At 44.1% G+C, this 23139-nt stretch overlaps 1 protein-coding gene across 11 annotated transcripts in view; it reads right to left on the minus strand.

Moving 5' to 3' along the window:
- The window catches only part of mcf2l2 (MCF.2 cell line derived transforming sequence-like 2), a gene marked incomplete at its 3' end in the record, with an annotated part of 133596 nt that extends 110979 nt beyond the window's left edge, over positions 1-22617 (minus strand). For 10 of the 11 annotated variants that reach the window (XM_083767700.1, XM_083767694.1, XM_083767690.1 and 7 more), the window contains exon 1: positions 5084-5330. In XM_083767700.1, coding sequence (XP_083623826.1) covers positions 5084-5108 — 25 coding nt within the window. In that variant the 5' untranslated portion in view covers positions 5109-5330. Of the gene's footprint in view, positions 1-5083; positions 5331-22372 lie in introns of those variants that run through there. The other variant, XM_083767695.1, reaches the window with a different exon arrangement.
- Between the last annotated feature and the right edge of the window lie 522 nt (positions 22618-23139).

Here is a 23139-nt window from a genome sequence, read left to right on the forward strand (position 1 = left end):
CTCCATTATGTGTGCGTGCGTGCGTGCGTGTGAGTGAGTCTTGATAGTGTGAGCTGTATTACATCCAATATAAAAATTAGTCAAGTCCAAGTACAACTACAGCATTTGGACAGGACACTCAGCTAAGAACTGCTCAGTACACACACCGCGCACAGATGCGCACACACACATACACACACACACACGCACACGCACACACACACACACACACACACACACACACACACACACACACACACACACACACACACACACACACACACACACACACACACACACACAGCGGAAGCGTAAGCTGCGCCAGGAGCCTGTTGTTAGTGCGCTTATCTCTATCCTGACAGAAGCGAAGATATCTCACAGGAGCATCAGGTTGTAATAAGTTCAGCACATTAAATAAAAGAGCAGGTATATATGTACTATACACACGACGACGACGCACACAATGCAACAAGAAGAAGGATATGGCCATTTGATGTCCAGGCAGGAACACACCCCGTCCATATACAGTACAAGAAGAAGTTATGCAACAGGATCCTGCATACTGTAGCCCCGTATCTCCAGCTGGGAGGATGTTCTGTATTGTTGAGACATCAAAGCAGAGAGGTGTGGTGCGGTACGTGCACTGTGCAGACATAATGTATGGCCACGTTCACAGTGTTTTAGTTTAGAACACGCCGCATGGGGCCCGATGGCCCGCTGTGGTGCTGTGGCCTGAGATCCAGGAAGGACTATATATGGGCGTCACCGGAGGCTTCTCAATGGAAACACGTTGACGGGCGGCGCGGACCGACAAAATCATATCAAATGACAAAATATTCTTTAGTTTTGGGGTCTGAGAGGCTAAATCTCATCAAACGGTGGTCTGTGACTCAAATGCAGAATAAATAATGGTTTAATTATATAATGGTTAGTTTATAAATCAACACTACTCAGGAGTTGATCGCTGGCCGGATCCTCTCCCGGTTAACCCATTTAGACCTGATGACGATTCTACAAATGCCTTCTAAATCCTGACCAATGTTTTTATGTCAGTGGTTCTCAAACATTTTCATGTCAAGGACCCCTGTGGGAAGGAGGATGACTCAAGGGCCTCCCACACCGTCTGCGAACGCAGCACGTCAAAACAGCCGCCTCCGTTATTTTCAATGAAGCTATCGCACACCGGCGGCGTCCGACACGCGCTGGCGCCTCGCCTGACGCGCCAATAGAACCAGGTCTATTTTCCAGGCGTCGCCGCGCAGCAAGTCCATGCACAACAGGTGTGCAGCCACACCCAGCTCTGAGTCCAGTTCTAGTTTAACTCAGGCCAGGTGTGACTGCTTAACTCAGTCATCCTCCTTCCCACAACCCCCAAGATTATATGTAATTGGCCGCCGACCCCCATCTCAAAACATGTTGTTCCAGGGACCTCACCAGAAACAAAGATTTGAGTTAAAAACGGTCGCTCTGAAATAATATATAGATTCAAAGATTTGCGCCACATTTTCACGATTTAAAAAAAAATAGCAGATCTACAAACTCGTAGCGCGCCACTCGGTGCCACGCTATGAGCTTGTAGATCTGCTATTTTTCGATAGCTAAAAGTATAACATAATGCTTAAAACACCAAAAGGGGTTGAAGGGTTTTAAGTGTCCTTGAGCCAGGCAACTGAACCGCCCTAACACTGCATCTGTACAGTACTTGGATGTGCTCCGTGTTGCACACTGAAAATATCCGATCTACAAGCATAATGTGACACATTGTGACCTTGTAAAATAAAAATATATATATATATCTTCAGTGCGCAGCGCCGCCGTGTGCAACTAAGCATAAAATACCCAAATATGCTTTGCAGGATTACCTCATCGTAAAGCGCTTTGGGAAAAACAAAGCTATAAATATAATTCTAGGTCATTTACCATCCACTGAAGTGCACTGCAGGGCTCACGGAATCTGTGGATTATTACCTCTTGTTAGATTCCTACCTGGATTGAGCTCAGCTGTGCTGCAAAACACAAATGGTTGGTTCTCTGCCAAGTAGTGCCAGGTGGCAGAGGTTCATGTTGCTACAGTAACATAGAGAGGGTTCTCTCTCTCTCTCTCTCTCTCTCTCTCTCTCTCTCGTATAGGATTATACAAGTATACACTTAGGGTTAGGGTTAGGACAAGTATACACTTTGCTCTAAATGCGCGTATTAAGCAGAGGTCAATCAGAGGTTGCAGAATGGCAGCAACCATAACTGACTAGATGCACTTTATTGACTAGTTGCACTTTATCAAGGGAATGGAATGTGTGCAATATCTCAGTTCTTTTATGTTGGTGTGTTTCATGGTGTTTTTCTTTTCCTTCTGTGAATATGTATATGTGATTTGTCGCCAAGAAAAAAATCTCCTTAGGGAGACAAATAAAGACAACCAGCTGCTTGAACCTAAGAGGTATATTAATGCATCTGGCATTAGATATTCTCAATCCATTAAATCCCTAACCTTGGGAAGTAAAGAATCAGCGACCTAATAACATTGTCCATTATTGTCCCAGTCCTACACTTTGACCTGACTGACGCCGCATGTCTTCTGGTACTGATGTGTCAGCGATCCTCCTCAGGGACTTGAAATCTCAACCCTGTCTGTCTGACTGAATGATAGATGGTCACACTACTGATGAAGAAGCCAATTCTAAATACTGGAGGGTCGACCTCTTCAACCAGTGTTACAAGATACCTCAGTTATTGGTGTGTGTGTGTGTGTGTGTGTGTGTGTGTGTGTGTGTGTGTGTGTGTGTGTGTGTGTGTGTGTGTGTGTGTGTGTGTGTGTGTGTGTGTGTGTGTGCGTGCGTGCGTGCGTGCGTGCGTGCGTGCGTGCGTGCATGCGTGCGTGCGTGCGTTTTTGTGAATTTCGGTGGGCCTATGTCTGTGTCTGTCTGTTTGACATTGATTACCAATGGCAAGCACTTGAGCATGGCATTAAGAAACACACAAACCAGTTTCTGGTATTGCAGTGGACGCAACAACTAAACAACAGAGCAAATCCCTCCTCAATAGATCTCAGACTGTTATATGGTTAGTTCTACCCTGACACTTTTCATCTGAATGAAGAACACAACACAATGACAATCCAGCATGCCATATCATCCAACTAAACCCCACCAGTTATTTCATATAGCAACAGCGCCCAGATAAGGGAAGCCGTTTAGGCCAGAAATGCATAGTCAACTCGCACATGCATGTATACTTCTCTTGCATATATTATACATTATTGGTACTTCACTTGCACATACATGCATATTATACAGTGAAGTATTTATATATGTGCGAATGAAGTATATGTATGTATGTATGTATGTGCAAGTGAAGTATGCATGTATGTGCGAGTTGACTATGCATTTCTGGCCTAAACGGCTTGCCATATAAACGGCTTCCCATACCAGGAACACCTTCTACTGTACATTCAACCATACCTGGAACTGCTTCAAGTCTCCTCGGAACATAAAACCACGGGCGAACATCTAAGGACTGGCCGTGTCCACAATGATGTCCTCTGTCCCGTTTCCACATGTGCTGCTAACAAATAAACTGCAAGGTCTCAACCGACCGCAGCTCTTTAAGAGTGAGAGGAAATGCTTGGTGGAATAAGTCACAGCTAGTGATACAGTACGTTGTAATGGAAGAGCGGGGAAATGGAAACATGTCTACGGTAGCCTGGCAGCAGAGTGGCTGACAACAACAAACCTGTGTGTGTGTGTGTGTGTGTGTGTGTGTGTGTGTGTGTGTGTGTGTGTGTGTGTGTGTGTGTGTGTGTGTGTGTGTGTGTGTCTGTGTGTGTGTGTGTGTGTGTGTGTGTGTGTGCGTGCATGCGTGCATGCGTGCGTGCGTCCAAAGTCAGAGGGACAATGGAGGAGTGTTTTGTTTCACACAGAGAGAGAAGAAAAAGAAACTATCAGAGAGACACAAGTACGATTGTGTACCCTTAGCGTGCGTCTTTGAGAGCCACCCACTGCTATAAAGAGTGATTTTGTGTGAAGCAGCGGATAGTGGATATAAAGTCAACTGTAGAAGCAACAGGAGTAAATAGCAGGGCTCGGTGCATAACCTTTACAGTTACTCCTACTACAAAGAGCCCTGTAAGAGGATGGAGAACAGGTAGTAAGCAGTGGCGCTGCTACAGGGGGGGCATTGTACAACCCGTAACTGTCACCGCAAATGGCCCGCGGGCCGCCTATTGGGGAACCCTGCTGTAGGGCCTTCTTATCAGCCACAGTGCAGTTTCCCTATGTGTGTGTGTGTGTGTGTGTGTGTGTGTGTGTGTGTGTGTGTGTGTGGCTGTGCACGTGCACGAGTTTGTGCGTGCGTGTGACAAAATGAACGCGTGAACGCCACAGCTGTTAGTGCATCATGACCAATCAGATGATATGCCAGCTGTGTAAAGACACCCTCATGGGCAGCAGATACAAAGCCAGGCAGCCAAACGTCTTCTTAGTTACACAGACACACACACACCCTTCAAGGAGACACCAATCATAAGATCCAGGGACAGAGACACCACCTCTGGCTTTGCCACAGCAGAGCAGAACTGTTTGTCTCAAGATGCCAACCTATAGTGTCCATCCACAGCGCTGAGGAGCACAACTTTGTTCGAAGCCTGATCCTGAACTTTGGCCCATATCAGGGACACACCTGGATTGGACTGAGTGATGCTCAACAGGACGGTGTGTGGATGTGGTCCGATGGCTCCAAAGTGAGCTATACACCTTGTGGAATGACACTGGAAATGACAACTGTGTGGATACGAACTGTAGAACTAAATGGTGTGACACGACATGTTCTCGTACCTTTCCTTCAGTTTGTGCACTTCGTACGGTCTGTCCCTTATTATATTCTCCTCAAAAGTTTGGCACCTACCTAATCCTACGTATTCCGCTGCTGGGGAGAGAGGACACAGAGGAATGACCCATGCTTCCGTAAAGTCACTGCGTCCGCAATGTTTACACTACAGATATTTGAGTGTGTGTGTGTGTGTGTGTGTGTGTGTGTGTGTGTGTGTGTGTGTGTGTGTGTGTGTAGGTGTGTGTGTGTGTGCGTGCGTGCATGTGTGTAGGTGTGTTACCTATGACATGCTTGACTCCCTTCATCCTAAGTCCTCTCCGCTACGAACGCACGGCACAGAAAGACAAGGAGAAAGTGTAATCCAGATGAAATGGCCTCACATCCATCCAGACCAATAAGGAACAACAAGCGTCCACCAGTAGAACCACTCTGTCCAGAACAGATGCTTCATCATTAACACGTCTCCATAGAAGGAGAGCACAAGACTATGGCTTTTCTCTCTGTCTCCTTCACCCTCCTCCCACGCACACGCACACGCACACGCACACATGCACATGCACAAACACGTAAGTTTCTCACACTCATACACACACAAAGTTTCTCAGAGGCAGGCAGACTTTTTTCTCATAGTTTCCTTGCTCAGTGTCACAACACAAACACATGCATACAGCTGAGGCAGAGATTCAGCGTGCGTGCATGCGTGCGTGCGTGCGTGCGTGCATGCATGCGTTCGTGCGTGTGTGTGCGTGCATCTGTGGTCAGTTTTTCCAGCTCCAGCTGTAGTGAAACACCCCTCTGCTCTGCCATGAGGAGCTCTATCAGCCAATCAGGAGCCATGGTAGGAGGGGATAGTGAGAGAATGTAGAAACTAATGTGTATGTGTGTCCGTGTGTGTCCGTGTGTGTCCGTGTGCGTGCGTGCGTAGGTGCGTACCTGCGTGCGTGCCTGCGTGCGTGCATGTGAAATGCGAAATGAATATAATGTATTATATAAAAATAAATAAAGTCACATTTTCACACTTCTACTTCCAATATTGCACAGCTGTGAGTATGTTCTGGTCTCCAGCTTGGGATATAAAACATCAACCACTGAACCGTGTGACCTCCCCCTACCAGGAAACCCGATCCCCCAAAGTCACCATGCACCGGATGGCAGGGACTCCCGCATGGGAAAGCAAACACCTACACCGCTCATCCGAAGGGGTATCCTCTCTTTGACCAAGACAACCATATGAGGCTTCTGGGTGTCAGACAGGGCTACTCTCCCTCCTTCCTTCTCTTCACCTCCATCTCCTCCTCCTCCATCCGCCCCTCTTTTCTCCTTGCATTATGCATCCTCGTCTCCCTTTTATCCTGTTGACATCTCTTGTCCTCTCTTGCTGTCCCTTCCCATCTCCCCATCTCGTCTGCACTCTCTCCTATCCCCATCCTTCCTCTTCCTTCTCTGCTAATTTTTGTCTCCACCAGGGCGAAGGCATGGGGGGAGAGTATGTTTTGCACTCCGTCCGTCCGTCCGTGTGTCCGTGTGTCCGTCCGTGTGTGTGTCCGTGAGCAGCTAATCTCGGCCACCGTTAACCCGGTCGATGCCAAATTTTGCACACACACTCCCTGGATGCCAACGATGAACCTCTGCCCCAAACTTTCCAGAACGGCCTGTTATAGCGCCACCAGGAGGCCGCTTTGTGCAAAACAAGTTTTTTCACAGTACACCTACAGATTTTGTCCAAACATCGCGCAAATTGGTACACAGTCTCCCATTCAACGAAACGGGTCTTTCAGATTTCTCAGACTCCATCCTGATTGGTTAAGATTGGCTTCCAAAGTTCACAGGAGTGCTCAGTTTCAAACAAAATGCTGCAACACATCGCGTGATTTCCGTGAAATTGTGCATGCACATTCCCACTAGGCCGAGGAAGAAATGCCACATGAACAATTTCAACTCAGCCTCAAGGTGGCGCTATAACTGGCCGAAAAGTGTTTTTACCTCTAACTGCACGGATCTGTGGATAACTTTGTATGCCAACTCCCTAGTTTACTTTTGTTGCCCTTTTATCCAACCACCAGATGAAGGCAAGCTGCAATGTCCTACATTCCTATCCTGGTGGAGACCTGTGCCCAGAAGGGCACTTTTTCTAGTTTGTATTATCTCTCCACCAATTCCTCTCCACTGTTCCATCCAATGTTCCTTCTTACCCACTCCTCTCCTCTCTTCTTTCCCTGTACCTTCGTTTAAAACAAAGTCCATCTCATGTCACTTCCATTCTGCTCTTAGTGGGTGAATGCTTTGTGCAATGTCACAACAGAGACGGAATGGTCTGTCAACACACCCGCAGACACACTCTCATATCAACACGCACGCACACACGTGCATGCACACACGCATGCACACACGTGACACCTTCACTCTGGGAATATTGTAGTGTTTATGCTCTGGCAGGAAGTAGGTCCCAAAACACAGTTGACAAATCTGCGGGCCATTGTATGAATGACAATGTGTGACAGTGTGTGTGAGCGTGTGTGTGCGCGCGTGTGTGTGTGTGTGTGTGTCTTTTTTTATACATTCTCATTGTATGCAGAGTTCAGAAACAGGGAGTTTGAGTGAATGAGGTCTCGTGTTGTCTGACATGTGAGACATCAAACAATGGTCATACGAACAAAGACAATTAAAGCATTGTGATCCAACACAACATCCAGTGGTATATTATTTCATATAGGCTCCGGGCACATCGTTCCACTCGACCCAGGCAGGCATACGAGGGATTCCATGAGGGACAACAACAAGAGCACCAATAAACCACACAATGACTGCTGCTGCAAATGCAGTGCATGGTGGGAAAAGGACTCAATTGTTTTACTTAAGTAAAAGTACCAATACTGCAATTTAGAAGTACTTCGTTACAAGTAAAAGTACAGAATTGAAAATGTACAAAAGCATCAGCATCAAAATGTACTTAAAGTAGTAAAAGTAAAAGTACTCATATGAGGACCCAATGCCAGAGTGTAATTGGTTTTCGATGGTGACGTAATGACGATATGTTTTAGTGTTGGGAGGATTAAAGGTAATGCTCCTGTGTATACATGTATGTAATCTGGCACCACTGCCGTATCAGGCACAATTTGCTGGGACGGTGCATACGCATAAAAAGTGGCGGGTTGGCTGGGACGGACAAATTACATATACATATACATAGTATATGTATATGTAATTGGTTGACAGTTTGTAGCGGTCGAAAGTACTTACGCGCTCTGCTTGCGCACTAGTTGGCCATTTATGGCCTACTAGTGTGCAACAAGCAAGTATGCACTCGACAGAGTGCAGTTCTAGTTTCTGTCTATCTTCACTAAGAACCTCTCTTGTTACTAGGACATTGTTGACGGTGAGTGACTTGTCCAACCATATTTCAATGCATATTGTCTATGTATAAATGCAACACGTCTCTGTGTGTACAGTACGTATACTGTACGTCTGTAGTCCACATAACTCAAGATCCGTTCGCCCCGCCGACTTCAGATTCTGACACACACGTTCCACACCACCAAACAAAGACATAATAACTGTGGGGGTTCCAAGTATAGGCCAGTGCCCACAATGGTAAATGGTAAATGGTAAATGGTGAATTTATATAGCGCCTTTATCCAAGGCGCTTTACAGAGATTGTGCATTACATTCACCCATTCACACACCCATTCATACACCGATGGCAGCGGAAACCATGCAAGGCACCAACTAGCACATCGGGAGCAATTAGGGGTTCAGTGTCTTGCTCAAGGACACTTCGACAGTAACTCTGGGGGAGCCCGGGTTCGAACTGGCAACCTTACGGTTACCATCCAGGCACTCTACCCCTGAGCCACCGCCGCCCCAATGGGCACCACTGACTCTAGTTAGAATAATTACATTTAAACTGAGGTGAATTATTTACACCTGCCAAATACCTGTCTGTGTGCTTGTGTCTGTGTACTCATATTCTATATCTCATGTACAATGTTTCATTATAATCTATATAGGTAGAGGCCTCGTATAAGCCCCTTGGGCTTTTTTGCCTCAGCCTAGCACCTTACCCTTCTCATATTTATATGTTCACTGTGTTGTTTTTATACTGTGCTGAATACATAAATACAAATACAAATGCAATTGCAGAATGTGTACTAAATCAATTGAAAATAGCAGATCTACAAGCTCACAATGTGTCGCAACCATAGACTGTAAAAAATATGGACAAAGCGTTCCCCGGGTCTAACATGAACGTAAAATGAAGCCTGTAATGATATGCTAATTCCTGATGTAAGTCGCCATCTTTTGGTACCAGCTGGCCATTGGCTGGCTCCGTTTTGTACCAGCTGGTCATTGGCTGCCCAGACAACGAGGCGGGACTTCCCCCCTTCTTCTCCGTTGGTTTTTATTTTGACTCGAGTGGGAGGGGAATCCCGATCATAGACTGTAACGGTAGCCACGCCCCTCAGAACATACGCGATGTTTTTTTTTCTTTATGGTCATTTTTTTAATTAATGGGACCATAATTTTCCAAAAAGAATATTATGACATTAGAAATGAGACTTTAAACTAGTGACTGGAAGAAGAAAGTATTCATGACCATGTTTATTAAGGTAATACAGTCTAGGTGAAGTTGGGCCAAAATACATGGGCCTCTATGGAGCTATGGGGCTTTTTGGGTCCAGTCCAGCGCCACAACAGGCCATTATATGAACTACCGATTTCAAATGAGGCTTCACGAAATATCTGGCTGACTGCCCCCCTGGTCGCAACGTGACGCATTGTGAGCTTATAGAGCTTATAGATCTGCTATTTTCAAATTGCCGTTTCTTGGTTGCCGTTTCTTGGTTAGACAAAAATCCTTTCCCTCCATCCACTATACCATTGAAAAATATATTTCTAGTTTAATAGTTTGTGCCCAAGTGAGTGTCAAATTACTACAATTATTATTATATTTATTAGCCCAAATAGTCAAGCCATGTTAAAAAAGCAGGCGTCGCTAATCAAACAAATCAAAGTAATGCAGAGGGCTTTTGTGCAGATATGATCTTATTGACGCAGGTGTTCATTTCTGTAGTTCTCTGAGTCAGTCATGGTAAAAAATAACATCAGTACAGTACAGACATACAGTACGCTATAATCCATCGTGCATGGCTCACTGAACAATGGGCTAAAGGTTCAGTAACCTGCAGGGCCGGGCGAGCATGTGGATTTCTCATCCTGTCAGATTTTCCGCTATAAGCAGAACATTTTTTTTCATCTGTCTCTACCTGTGATATCTGTGCGTGTTTCATAGACAGAATGCAATGCCTTGCTCTCTCTGCCATGCCGGTGTTGTGGGTTAAAGTTTAAATGCTTGGCAGGTCAGCGGCAGTTTATACCGTTGTCACATTCATACACACATGGATGCACATTGCACACAAGCACACAGACAGGTATTTGGCAGGTGTAAATAATTCACCTCAGTTTAAATGTAATTATTCTAACTAGAGTCAGTGGTGCCCATTGTGGGCACTGGCCTATACTTGGAACCCCCACAGTTATTATGTCTTTGTTTGGTGGTGTGGAACGTGTGTGTCAAAATCTGAAGTCGGCGGGGCGAACGGATCTTGAGTTATGTGGACTACAGACGTACAGTATATGTACTGTACACACAGAGACGTGGTGCATTTATACATAGACAATATGCATTGAATGGTTGGACAAGTCACACACCGTCAACAATGTCCTAGTAACAAGAGAGGTTCTTAGTGAAGATAGACAGAAATAAGGGAGAGAGAGAAGGGGAGAGACATGCAGCAAAGGTCGTCACGAACGGGATTCGAACATGCGACGGGCCAAAGCCTATATGTGGACCACCAGGCCAGCGGGCGCCCTAGATCGGTTACTTTTACATTTTCTATTTTTGTGGTTGTTGTTTGACACACTATCCCAAATATCAACAAAGTGGAGTCTAAGGGCTCCATTTTTGTCACCGCTAAACCCCTTATCCCTAAACTTCTACTAGACAATCTACATTGACACGTTGTGAGCTTGTAGACTGGCCATTTTAACTATTCAAAAATGTTTAGCAAAATAGTAAAAAAAAAAACCAAAGAAGTTTAGGGATAAGAGGTTTAGCGGTGACGAAAATAGAGCCCATATACAGTAAGTCTAAAATCGGGATCAGCATGATCGGACCCAATAGAAATGTAGCATCGGTTGGGCTTTAGCCTAGCCTGATTATCAGACTGTAGCTTTCTAAGAGATGCAGTCCACTAAGAGAGTGGGCGGGGTCTTTGGGCTAGCTCTAGCCTCTAGTTGTAGCAACTATATGGACTCTGTTGCCCATGAAATGAGTCCATAAAACAGGTTATGATCACCATATATCTATATAAATGGACCAGGTTTTGCTTGGAAAAGTGTTACAAACTGGCAAGTGAATTTAAATCAACGTGTTCACTCTATGATGTTCAGGATAATAGTTCCTAATCCCTTACTCAGAACTCACTTGTTTATACATACCTGTGTCCTGCCAAAGAACACTCATATGGGTATGAATAAACAGAATAGTTATATTACCATGGGAACTATAAGCTTATAGGCTAAAATGGCTTGCTTGCATGCTTAGCAGATCATATCTGGTCCTGGGTAACAGGATATGATTTTACATGTGTGTGTGCGTGTGTGTGTGTGTGTGTGTGTGTGTGTGTGTGTGTGTGTGTGTAGTGTCCAGTGTACCAGTTTAACAACAGAATACTTTTGTAGATACAAAACAAGATATTGGCCTGCATTTTGTGAAAAGCTCCTCACAGGGGGTATTAACTTTCTGGTATCTCTTCCCCGGTGTCTGAGTCTCCCTTGGCTCTATACTGCTGGCAGCAGCCATCTAGACCTCCTCTTCCCTGGTGTCTGAGTCTCCCTTGGCTCTATACTGCTGGCAGCAGCCATCTAGACCTCCTCTTCCCTGGTGTCTGAGTCTCCCTTCCCTCTATACTGCAGGCAGCAGCCATCTAGACCTCCTCTTCCCTGGTGTCTGAGTCTCCCTTGGCTCTATACTGCAGGCAGCAGCCATCTAAACCTCCTCTTCCCTGGTGTCTGAGTCTCCCTTGGCTCTATACTGCAGGCAGCAGACATCTAAACCTCCTCTTCCCTGGTGTCTGAGTCTCCCTTGGCTCTATACTGCAGGCAGCAGCCATCTAAACCTCCTCTTCCCTGGTGTCTGAGTCTCCGTTCCCTCTATACTGCAGGCAGCAGCCATCTAGACCTCCTCTTCCCTGGTGTCTGAGTCTCCCTATAGCCTCTGATGAAGGTCTAATCGACCGAAACGTTGACCTCATAAAGAGCAACATTTTGGTGTCTGACAGTGTGCGGGACCTTTTATTTGTTTTTCAAAGATACACTTTTTGATAGTTTTGTTTTGACATATAATGACATGCCCAAAATAGGGATTTATTTATTTGAATAAAAGTTATTAAATCGATTAGTTTAGGCATTAGCGAGGGTGTGATGGCCCTTTTCTTTTCTTTTCTAACTATAGTACTATACCATTACCAAGACATCTTCTGAAACATTTTATTCAAGAGCACACAAGAATAGAAAACTATTACTGGAAAAGCAACACTGTGTGCAGCAGTTTGAAATCCCGGACATCTTAAAATATCAAATTGACAAGTTAGATGTTTTTAGCCCAATTTGCCCAAATAATTACTAGTGGAACAAATTCACTTACAAGAACATTCTCTGTAACAGTGCCGGTGGGGCAAAGCCTCTCCTTACTATCAATAGGTCCACAGTGCTGTTCTGTTTGGTGGGTACATGTGATTGTAAAACACTGAGGTCTGAAGATCCTATGACCTGCGCCAACAGTGATATCAGCACCCTAGACCATAGAGTGCACACACGAACACGCACACACACACACGCACGCACGCACGCACGCACACACACACACACACACACACACACACACGCACGCACGCACGCACGCACGCACACACACACACACACACACACACACACGCACACGCACACGCACACACGCACGCACACACACACACACACACACACACCCTCACACACACACACACACTGTAAACAGCTTGTGTTATTTTTGGGTAGTCGTCCTCATGCGGTACAGGGGAAGGGGGCTTCCTATTGGTTCTCAGGAAGAAGGCGTCAGTGAGAGAGAGAGGACAATCAGAGGATGTGTATCGACAGGAACATTCAACCGCTGATAACAGGGCCCAACACACACGTGCACACACACACACACACACACACACACACACACACACACACACACGCACTCACACACACCTTCACGACCAACATCATTGTCATTATCACTTCATGCCCCGTGTGACAGGCATGGACTTGACAACCATAATGTCTCCTAAAAAACACAGAAATGCTAAATACTGTAATACTCTCACACACGCACACTCACACACACACACACACACACACACACACACACACACAAACACTCGTCTCTATAATTATTATCCTTCCACAGAGGTTGTGTGCATAGTATACAGTACGTAACCTTTGTTAGTATGAACCTAAACATGCACAGGCTTGACCACTGTAGTCATAGGGGTTAACAAAGGCATGTGCAGACTGCAGACCCAAGCAGATTACAGTGACGTATTATCCTTTACCAAGAAAAACTCCCTATAGAATGTAGTACAGTACACATGCAGCCAGTAGTGTAAGCCAGGAGATCCACTATTGCCCCATGTATATTTACAGTATTATAATGTTTTGCTCTGAGGGGCGCTAGCATAAGGCTTTTGAAATTACATCATATGGCAGCCAAGTCTATGGACTTTTAATGTTTGTTTAGAGCACGTTTAACAAAAATCCTCTGCAAGCCAACTCTATATGGACTTTGAATGTGTTTGTTTATGGCACTAAATGATGACATTAGATGAGAAGTCATGTGGCCGATATAAATACCATGCACACCTTGAGAGTGGTTTCGTTTTATACAATAACAACACACTGCATTCATGTCTCGTGACGTATTTGGCAGTGAATCATGCAAACATCAGCGCTAGCCCCTCCTATATCCAGCGTTTAGTGTACCAACTTTGTACTACACAAACATTACATTCCCATTGACAATGAATGACAATGACAATTGTATGTCATAGTGTCTGAGCAAATTAGACATTCTATATAGTGTCTAATTGACGTAATGATGATGTACGATGATAAGAGCGCCCCTCACTTCACAGCTACACAGGTGTGATTTTTGAGGGGTGCTAGCCACAGGTTTAATGTTTGTCTTTAGTTCAATGTTTGTTTAATAAACGCCATTGACAATGAAGGGAAAACTTACGTCATTTTGTAACTCATTGCGTCATATTGTCTCTTTATTGTTAACGGAGTTTAATGTTTGTGTTGGCACCGTTTGTTTTACATCACCATTACATCACCTAATCAACATGAGTTAGACTTTAACCCATTCTGACCGGGCACCCATTTTGGTGTTGGCATCATGTTATGCTTTAGCTATTGAAAAATAGCAGATCTACAAGCTCATATCGCGCCACCGAGTGGCGCGATACGAGCTTGTAGGTCTGCTATTTTTTGAAAAATCGAAGAACGACTGACATTTTTTTAATCTGATCTCAGGTCAGAATGGGTTAATCAGACCAGTGTGTGTCCAGTGGAAAACTCGTATGAATCTGATCTCAGGTCAGAATGGGTTAATATAGCGCCCCTCACTTCACACAGGTGTGATTTTTTACTAATTACACAGCTGAGTCTTTCTCATGTCTGGTTATTCTATTGGTTCACAGAAAACATATATTTGCATGAGTGTCATATTGTGTTACCCAGGGACGTGCACACATAGACATCAAAGGGGGCTTCAGCCCCTGTCCTTTTACCCGTCTGTAAAACAACTGCCCTCTCCAGACCACAAATGTAGCATTCACTGTGGTAAAGAAAATGCAAATGCCACACCTGTCCATGCCAATGCACACACACACACACACACACACACACACACACACACACACACACACACACACACACCCTCACACACACACACACACACACACACACACACACACACACACACACACACACACACACACACACACACACACACACACACACACACACACACACACACACACACACCTGGTAGTCTGCCTGGCACAAATCACTTCCACAGCTTTCCTGAGCGGAATTCCAAGAAGTATTTAACTTTTAATTGGACGGCAGGGAATGCTAGCTGCTTCATTCAAACCACAGTGATGAGGGCTGCAACTGTCAGTGCACTCTTTGTACACCCTTCATTTTCATTGAATCTAATCTAATCTAATCTATCTATTATGCTGTACCGCTTATAAACCCTATTTTATAGTTTGTCAATTTGATGATTGATGATTGATGATTCAATCAATGTGCTCTCAATGCACTTTGAACAACAGAACAAAGCGCCTGTCATTCATATAAGATAATCTGCAGTTGTCCTCTGATATTGGAACACATGGTTAGAGTTTCTATTTTAAGATGTATTTTTTTTCCCCTCTTCTCTATCACCCTTTCTGGTATGTTGGTGCCCGCTGCCGCAGGGGAGATTTCATCTCTTATCTGGACACAGCTGGAACCAGACAGTCAACATTGGAACTCACACAGCTGAATACAACAAAGCTACTGTATTTGATTCCAATCCATTGACAAAAAAAAATTCTTTGACTTCAATGAATATCATGGAAAGGACTGGGAGTCCATAATGTCTTCTTCTATGACTGATAAACAACACCAACAGAGTAAAAAAGCCATCACTAACATGATAAGGGTTCATCCTCCAGGGATGATGAATGTATAATATAAATCCACACATTCCATTTTGAGATATCTTCCAAGTGGACATTTTGTCCTGAGGCGTGCATGATGAAGGTGCACACAGCAAATTCCATGGAAACTAAGGCCAGCCAGCCAGTAGCTGATAACCTGTTCAAAGATTTGGCCGGATCAGACCGGCTGACCGACATTGCCATCCTAGTATAAAGTGAAATGTATAGTTTCTCGTGCCAAGAATGGCTGTTTTGGGTTTTTTTCTGGCCTGGGTAACATCTGTGCCACTTCTAAACAGTGATTGTTGAGCACTATAGCTGGGCTGCAGCACATATACAGCTGGTGCTGATTCAGTTCAAAGACCACAAAACCACCCAGACTCCTCTTGAGCTTTGGCCTCAGCTCACCTCTGGCCTCCTGTGTAGCCCCATGAATGCAGCAGTAATGACAACAAGGTCAGTCTACAGTATGTTGTCTCTTAAACAACAGCATAAACAGGTTATGATATTTCCACAAACTAACTCATAAACAATTGGGTATAGCCCTATCCCATTCCCAGTACATGTGTACACACACTAACACAGTGAATGTGTACTGTATAGACACATTTTAGGAAAATGGTTTTGATGTGTCTTGGATTAGTACATTTTGACCCAAAGGTTCCAAGATTGCCATGAGACAGATTGAGCATAGTAAACAAAACATACTTCATTTATACAGTATGTCTGCCTCTGCCAGCACTGTCTGCAAGGCTGTTAATTCTCACTAAAGACGCTATAAAAAGATGTGTAAATGAATGTGAATGCACCACAGCTTCTGGAGTAGGTCATGTTCAGACACCATCACTCTTATGCAGCAAGGGAGCATATAGGCAGGGAGAGACAATGTATACAGGGATGCAGGGAAGCTGGAAGTACCCTCACTAAAAATGCCGGGACAACGCTCCACACGTCCCAAACTCTTCTCCCTTCTGGCTCCAAACTTCAAACACTTCCCATTACAATCAGAACTGCAGCATCACTCCCAATCTTCCACCGTAGTCTGAAAACCCACCTTTTCAGACTCCATCATGGCCCATAGCACTTACCCTACCCCCTTAGATAGCATTTCTGTAGACTTAGATAGCATCTGATACAGACTTATAGCATGTTATGTAGACAGCACTATAATTGCATTGTATATAGTCATAGCACGCCATAGTACATATGTATAGCATAGTAGTATATATATATATATATAGTTTATATGTATAGTCTCATAATATAGATATTCCACTGTTACTTTCTTAGCTTACGCATGTTTTATGATAAATGCTTTTTTGTGATGTATTCCCATGCTTTTTGTTCTTGCTTAATGTAAATCGCTCTGGATTAAGAGCGTCTGCTAAATGCCTAAATTGTAAATTGTAAATTGTATACAGGCAAATATTTTGCATACTGTAGTAGGTAAAGTACAGTAAACATGTTGCTAAACATAGTGATGAGACTATGAAATTAGCTCTGGAGTGGTTTAAATCCCGAGCTGGTTGGGTAGCACCTGTCAGCGGGGAATGCTTAATGGGACGAGTAGAGCATTGGTGCTACTGTACATCCTCCCGGTGGGGGCTCCCTATTGGCAGCTGAGCCAGTATAGGCTACGAAAGCAGTGGGTAGTTGATTTGACCCCCAATCCAACCCATTGATGCTGAGTGCCAAGCAGGGAGGCATTGGGTCCCATTTTCTACAGTCTTTGGTATGACGCGGCCGAACCCCCGAACTCCCAGTTTCAGGGCAGACACTCTAACCACAAGGCCACCATCTGTAGGAAGTCATGGTCCTCCCTCTGTCTGTCTACTGTTACCGTTACCACCACTTCACTTCACGCAAAGGTTTATGTTACATCCCAGAGGGAAACAAAACAAGCACATATACACACTCTGTTTACATTTCACGATCAAAGTCTGTGTCTACGATCTGTGTTCCACTTCCAGCTGCGCTTCAACAGCACTGTCCGACAATGAAGACCTCCCACTTGACAGCAACCCCGAAGGAACCAACAACAATTCACTGCAACAGCACCGCATGCAGGACGAGGTCGGCCACATTACAGAACGCAGCACTGGCCGTCGCTCACCATTGTTTCTCTGTCATTATACTGGATGCTACAGTATATCATGTGTATTTTAAACTGGACTACAGCAGTTCTAGTTCAAAATAAGCATAATGCTAACAGATTAACTTAACTCATTCTTTGCATACATTCAAAAGAATGTAAGATGTATGTTTCCAATAGAGGGTATAATGCAAGTGACATCATCATCATACCCGGACGTAATGCGGGAACGACTTTCTGGCCTTGACAGCCCATCGGATTGCATTAAACTACATTAAACAACGTTAAACTCACTTTGCCACTCAATTTTCCATTCACTTTAAATGCATGTGAATACCCTCTATAATTTCCTTCAAGTCCACATTCCTATCTAATATAAAACAGTTTATGCCACTCTTATATAAAATGTGCTGTGTGAGTTAGGTTATATTTCGTTTCAAGAGGTCTTCACTAACAGCAACACAGATGGTGAATGTGCTTCATATTCACCTTCAACACCTCCCCTTTCTCTATAGATTATTTTCCTTCTCTCTCTCTCTCGCAGAAATTACTTCTCGGTTGCTGAATTACAGTAAGAATGAGATCACATGGTCACACGTGTGTCTAATTTGCTATTTTTGCTATTTGGTGTATAGAACTAGAAGGACGTCATTTATCTAGGGTGGTCTAGACAGGAGGAAATGACTATAGGCTGGGAAAGGTGGCTCTGAATGAGGGACACGGAGGCACAACAACAACATACTTCTTCTCCCCGCAGCCGATTCCACCTCCTGACACACCCTGAGGAAGTGGTGGTAGGACTCCATCTCTGCAGGTGAGGTCCGTACGGTTGAGTAGGCTGCGTGTGCATCTTTCCCACAATAGAGACAGCACGATGGAAGGGTGCCATTCCGAGGCCCACCCATAGAATCCATCCTGTCACGAGTCACAGGCAGCGACCCAGTGTCCATGCTTCATCCAAGCATTCATTCCATCCATCTGTCTTTTGATATTGAGAATACTGATATATTTAGCTGGAAGTATATAAGTATGACTTGCTTTCCTGATCTCCTACCTCATCAACAGCTCTGTGCAGCTCTACGCAGCAGCAACTGAACAGGAGAGAGAGAAACGGCTAAACATGCAGTAGACAGACAGACAGACAGACACAGGGATTGGAAGAGATTCAAACAGACAGAAAGAAGAGATTCAAACAGACAGCAGGAATGTCAGCCTCTCAGTCTCTCAGAGGTGTTCCTTTCTCTGTCTGCCATGCAGGCCTATAGCTGTCTCTGATCTGTCTGACCCTTTCTCCATCCGTCTCTGTCCACGGTCTCGCTCTTGGACGTCCTCTTCCAGAATTCCGTTCCGGTCACTAAGAAAGTCTGCATGTGCCCCTCACTTTCCCCACAGAAACGTGCCTTTCAGACACACACACACACACACACACACACACAACCCCATTGTGCTGTTACCCCTCCAGGCATTCCTTTGCAGTTGTTCTTGCATGTGTCCCTACAGAGCCAGCAAGGTGCCTAGCTATAGGCTCTATTACCTATATCTCTCTGTCCTCTCTCCGTCATAATCTATCTACGTATACGTATAGACAACAAGCCTATTAGACTACTTACCCCCCCCCCCCTCCCTTGTGTGTCAAACAAGTGACTCCGTCTCAGTGAGTCCCTCAGGTGGCTAATTTTACCACCGTCAACTGTATCTAATTTCTGAAAAAATGTGGTAAAACCCTCCGTTCTTCATTAGAAACTTTAGCTGCCACTGCTCCTATAGCTTTGTCAAAAAAGAAAACACAAAGAAAACAAAGGAGACATGCGGCTGTGGCTCAGTTAAAGTGGCCGTTTGGTTCAATCCCTGATCTTCCCGACTTAAATCTGTGTGAAAGTGCAAGACATTGAAACCCTATTCTGCTTCCAACGAGGGTGTTACATTGCATGGTTGCCTTACTTCTGCCAGTGTGTGGATGAGTAGTGAGCCTAACACACTTTGTAAGGCACTCTGGATAAAGGCGCCATAGAAATGCTGACCATTTAGACTAGTGATGAGTAGCAGAGAGAGCTTGTAATGGTATGGTGTGCATTGTTGTCATTTGCCAGACACAAACTATTTGAAGTATTTGCAGCGGTGGTAACAGCTAGGCGGCCCATATGGGCCATAACTTCCCACCAGCGATTCAATATCTACACATGCATGCATGCCTGATATTCCCTCTCAACATGGATAAAAGCATTCTTCAGGTGGGGTTAGATTCTCTTTGAAGATGTGAGACATCTAGATATCAAATGACTTAGAAAATGAATGGCCTGCAGGCTCAAACTAAATTGCCAAACTCTGATTTACACTTTGACAACAGATTATTACTTTTTGTATTGACATGATTTGTCTCATATACTTTAGTTTCTGTTTTTTCATGCTGCAAAATGATGGAATATATTGGTTGTTTGTTTCTAAGGAGAGCATGCAGTTCATTCACCTTCTATTGTAGATGCAGTGAATCAATTCATTAACAACATTGAGACTGTGGTAAACCTGAGAGGGACGCTGAGTATGGCAACTCGGGAAACTGCACTCTGGCAAAATTCCTTGTCAAACCAGCAGACAGACATGTGGTTTCTGAGGCAGACGCCGTAACTACTACAAAATATACGGGCACGATACTGAGTGTTGACATGAAAGCAGCATAATAGATCGCAGCTGTTCATATGCATGCATCCCCTTGTCCTTCTCATAAACATCTTTTGCGCTGTAATAAAAGCGATTAAAGCCAGCAGTAAACAGGATTAGATGTTTTAGTCGGTCTTGACATGGAATGGTGTGCATGTAAACACAACAGACCCTCCTCATCAAGGCTTTATTTACCACATACTGCACGGGGCACAACAGTTAATCAAACTAATCGATTTAATCCACTATAAAAAATAACCTAGTTTAATAAAAATAATCATCAAATGCATCAATGCGTTGTGAGCTTGTAGTAGATTGTCAATTTTCTATATTTTTGTACAACACCGTTGCACAACAACACAGTATCAAAAAGGGCTTACGGAGTTAATCAGTCTAAATTTAGTCAATTAAATAAAATTATGGAAGAGGTGAGCGACCGACAAATAAAGGGGAGTAACAATGAACAGTAATATATAATATTAAAGGTATATTCAGTGATTTCACTTAATTCAAATATCACTTATTTTTTTGTTTTGTTGTGATAATCCTCCCTACTATAGAGTGTGCTGGCCATATAAGGAGTTCCTCCCTGTCCCCAGTTAACCCCTGGGGGTCAAAAAACCTTAGGTTTCGTTTTTGACTCTCTATCCTGATTGGACGAAAGGCTGGGTCCCACAGCCAAAAACGAAACCTAAGGTTTTTTGAGTGAAATCACTGAATATACCTTTAAGATTATACGATAAGATTTTGACGTTTTTGTGCACATGAACAAATAAGTAAATTCACTGAGTTACAGATTTGAATCAAACAAACTCGCAATAAAAAAGTCGAGACAATAATTGGGCCTGTTTGACAGAAAGCTTGACTGCATTGTGCGTACGGTACACAATCAGCTCTCTGTTCATATTGTCTGCTTTAGCTGTCAACACTTCATCAGGGCTATCAGTGACCCAAAGCCTCCTTCCGACACAAAGATGCAAATAGCACAGACAGTATTATATATAATAGGATAGAATGAATGTTGATGATGCCACTCATGCCAGCAGAGTAGACTACAAAGGAAGCTAATGAAGGTGATGAAAGAGATGGCCCACACACTGTTATGGAGACTGTAAACAAATACAGGATAGGTGGGCACATATTTTTGTCCTAAATGTAAAAAATAAACGATATATATATTTTGTATAGTAATACATGTTATAGCAAGTAATGTAAAGCATATATGATGTGAACATGCACGGTGCATTATAATACTTAATTTTATCCTTCAACTTCTTGTTTATGCCCCAAAATGACTGGATATATAGATAGAGGTTTATTTGTAGCTAATTTGTAGAAAATGTAGAAATGTTTGACCTTACCTTAAATGTCAAATGTTCTAATCATGTATACTTTAGTTAAAAACATTCCAAATAAATATGTTTATTTTTTTAACATTTTGAATTTGACATCAAGGTGCCCGTGATGTCCCTATAGTGCCCTGCACCTATACATGACACGTGTTATCAAATTATATTATTGCTGTGTAGATTGCTTAGTTGAAACCCATACTGTAGTGTACGCGTACTGTAGTTTTTCGACGCTGTCACTGTCGGCATGCAGACTAGGGGGTTTCATAGCATATGAATGTGTTTTAGTTTAGTTTAGTTTATTTGATCATCCTCACAACAACAGCACCAATATAAATATACATTACATAAAGAAAGCTGTTACATCATTCAAGGTGATCAAAAGGTGTGGGGGAGAGGGGGGGGGGGGACTACATGTTTTGTAATGTGTGTGTATATATACTTTTTATCCTTTTTTTTGTTTACATTGTATGAAGTGTGCTCTATGAATCCCAGTGTCCTGTACTGGAAAAGTAAGAGTGCCTTAACTCAATATATAACGTAACATCTCAAATCTATAACAGCTGTAAAACAACGGCAGTTGCTTAAAATGAGCATACATGTTATATTCATGAAAATACTGCACATATGTCCTTTTACATGCTGTACAAATGAGCAGTGCATGATAAAGAGACACTTACACATAACGGATCCCATGGTGCTGCCTTCCAGACAGACAGACAGACAGACAGCGCTGCGTGGGTCCAAAACAATCCACGGCCGATCCACGCGGCTAAAGGAATGTCCACTCTGTCCCGCTGCACGGCGGCATAACAGTCACACACTCACTCACTCACACATAAAACATGCAAAACACACAATTAAATCCACGAAAACAGCCATCCACGACTCCAAGACTCCTTGAACTCCCACACCATTGCCTGGCTGTCGGACAACTCAACTCTGTGCCTTTGTTTGAGTGTGTGTGTGTGTGTGTGTGTGTGTGTGTGTGTGTGTGTGTGTGTGTGTGTGTGTTTGTGTGTGACTGTGTGTGTGAGTGCGCGCATGTGTGTGTGTGGGGAGGGGAGGGGGGGGATCTGTGTGCGACTGAGTGTGTGTGTGAGTGAGAGAGAGAGGGGGGGATGCATTTGGGGGCGTTTCTGATGGAGAACGTGTGTCTGTCTGTGCATGAGTGTGAGACAAGAAAGGGTGCGCTCATGCGCATATGTGTGTGTGTGTGTGTGTGTGTGTGTGTGTGTGTGTGTGTGTGTGTGTGTGTGTGTGTGTGTGTGTGTGTGTGTGTACTTGCGTGCGCGCGCGCATGCGTGTGTGACCGTGTGTGTGTGTGTGCGTGCGCGTGCATGCGTGTGTGTGTGTGAGAGTGAGTTCTAGCCTTGTGACCAGTTGAGCAGCTCAGCCAGACCTTGCCACAGTTCACACAAATCCCCTCAACAATGCCTCTGGGGGG

This window comes from Protomyctophum parallelum, assembly GCF_964188405.1.
Source record: "Protomyctophum parallelum genome assembly, chromosome: 6".
Lineage (NCBI taxonomy): Eukaryota > Metazoa > Chordata > Actinopteri > Myctophiformes > Myctophidae > Protomyctophum > Protomyctophum parallelum.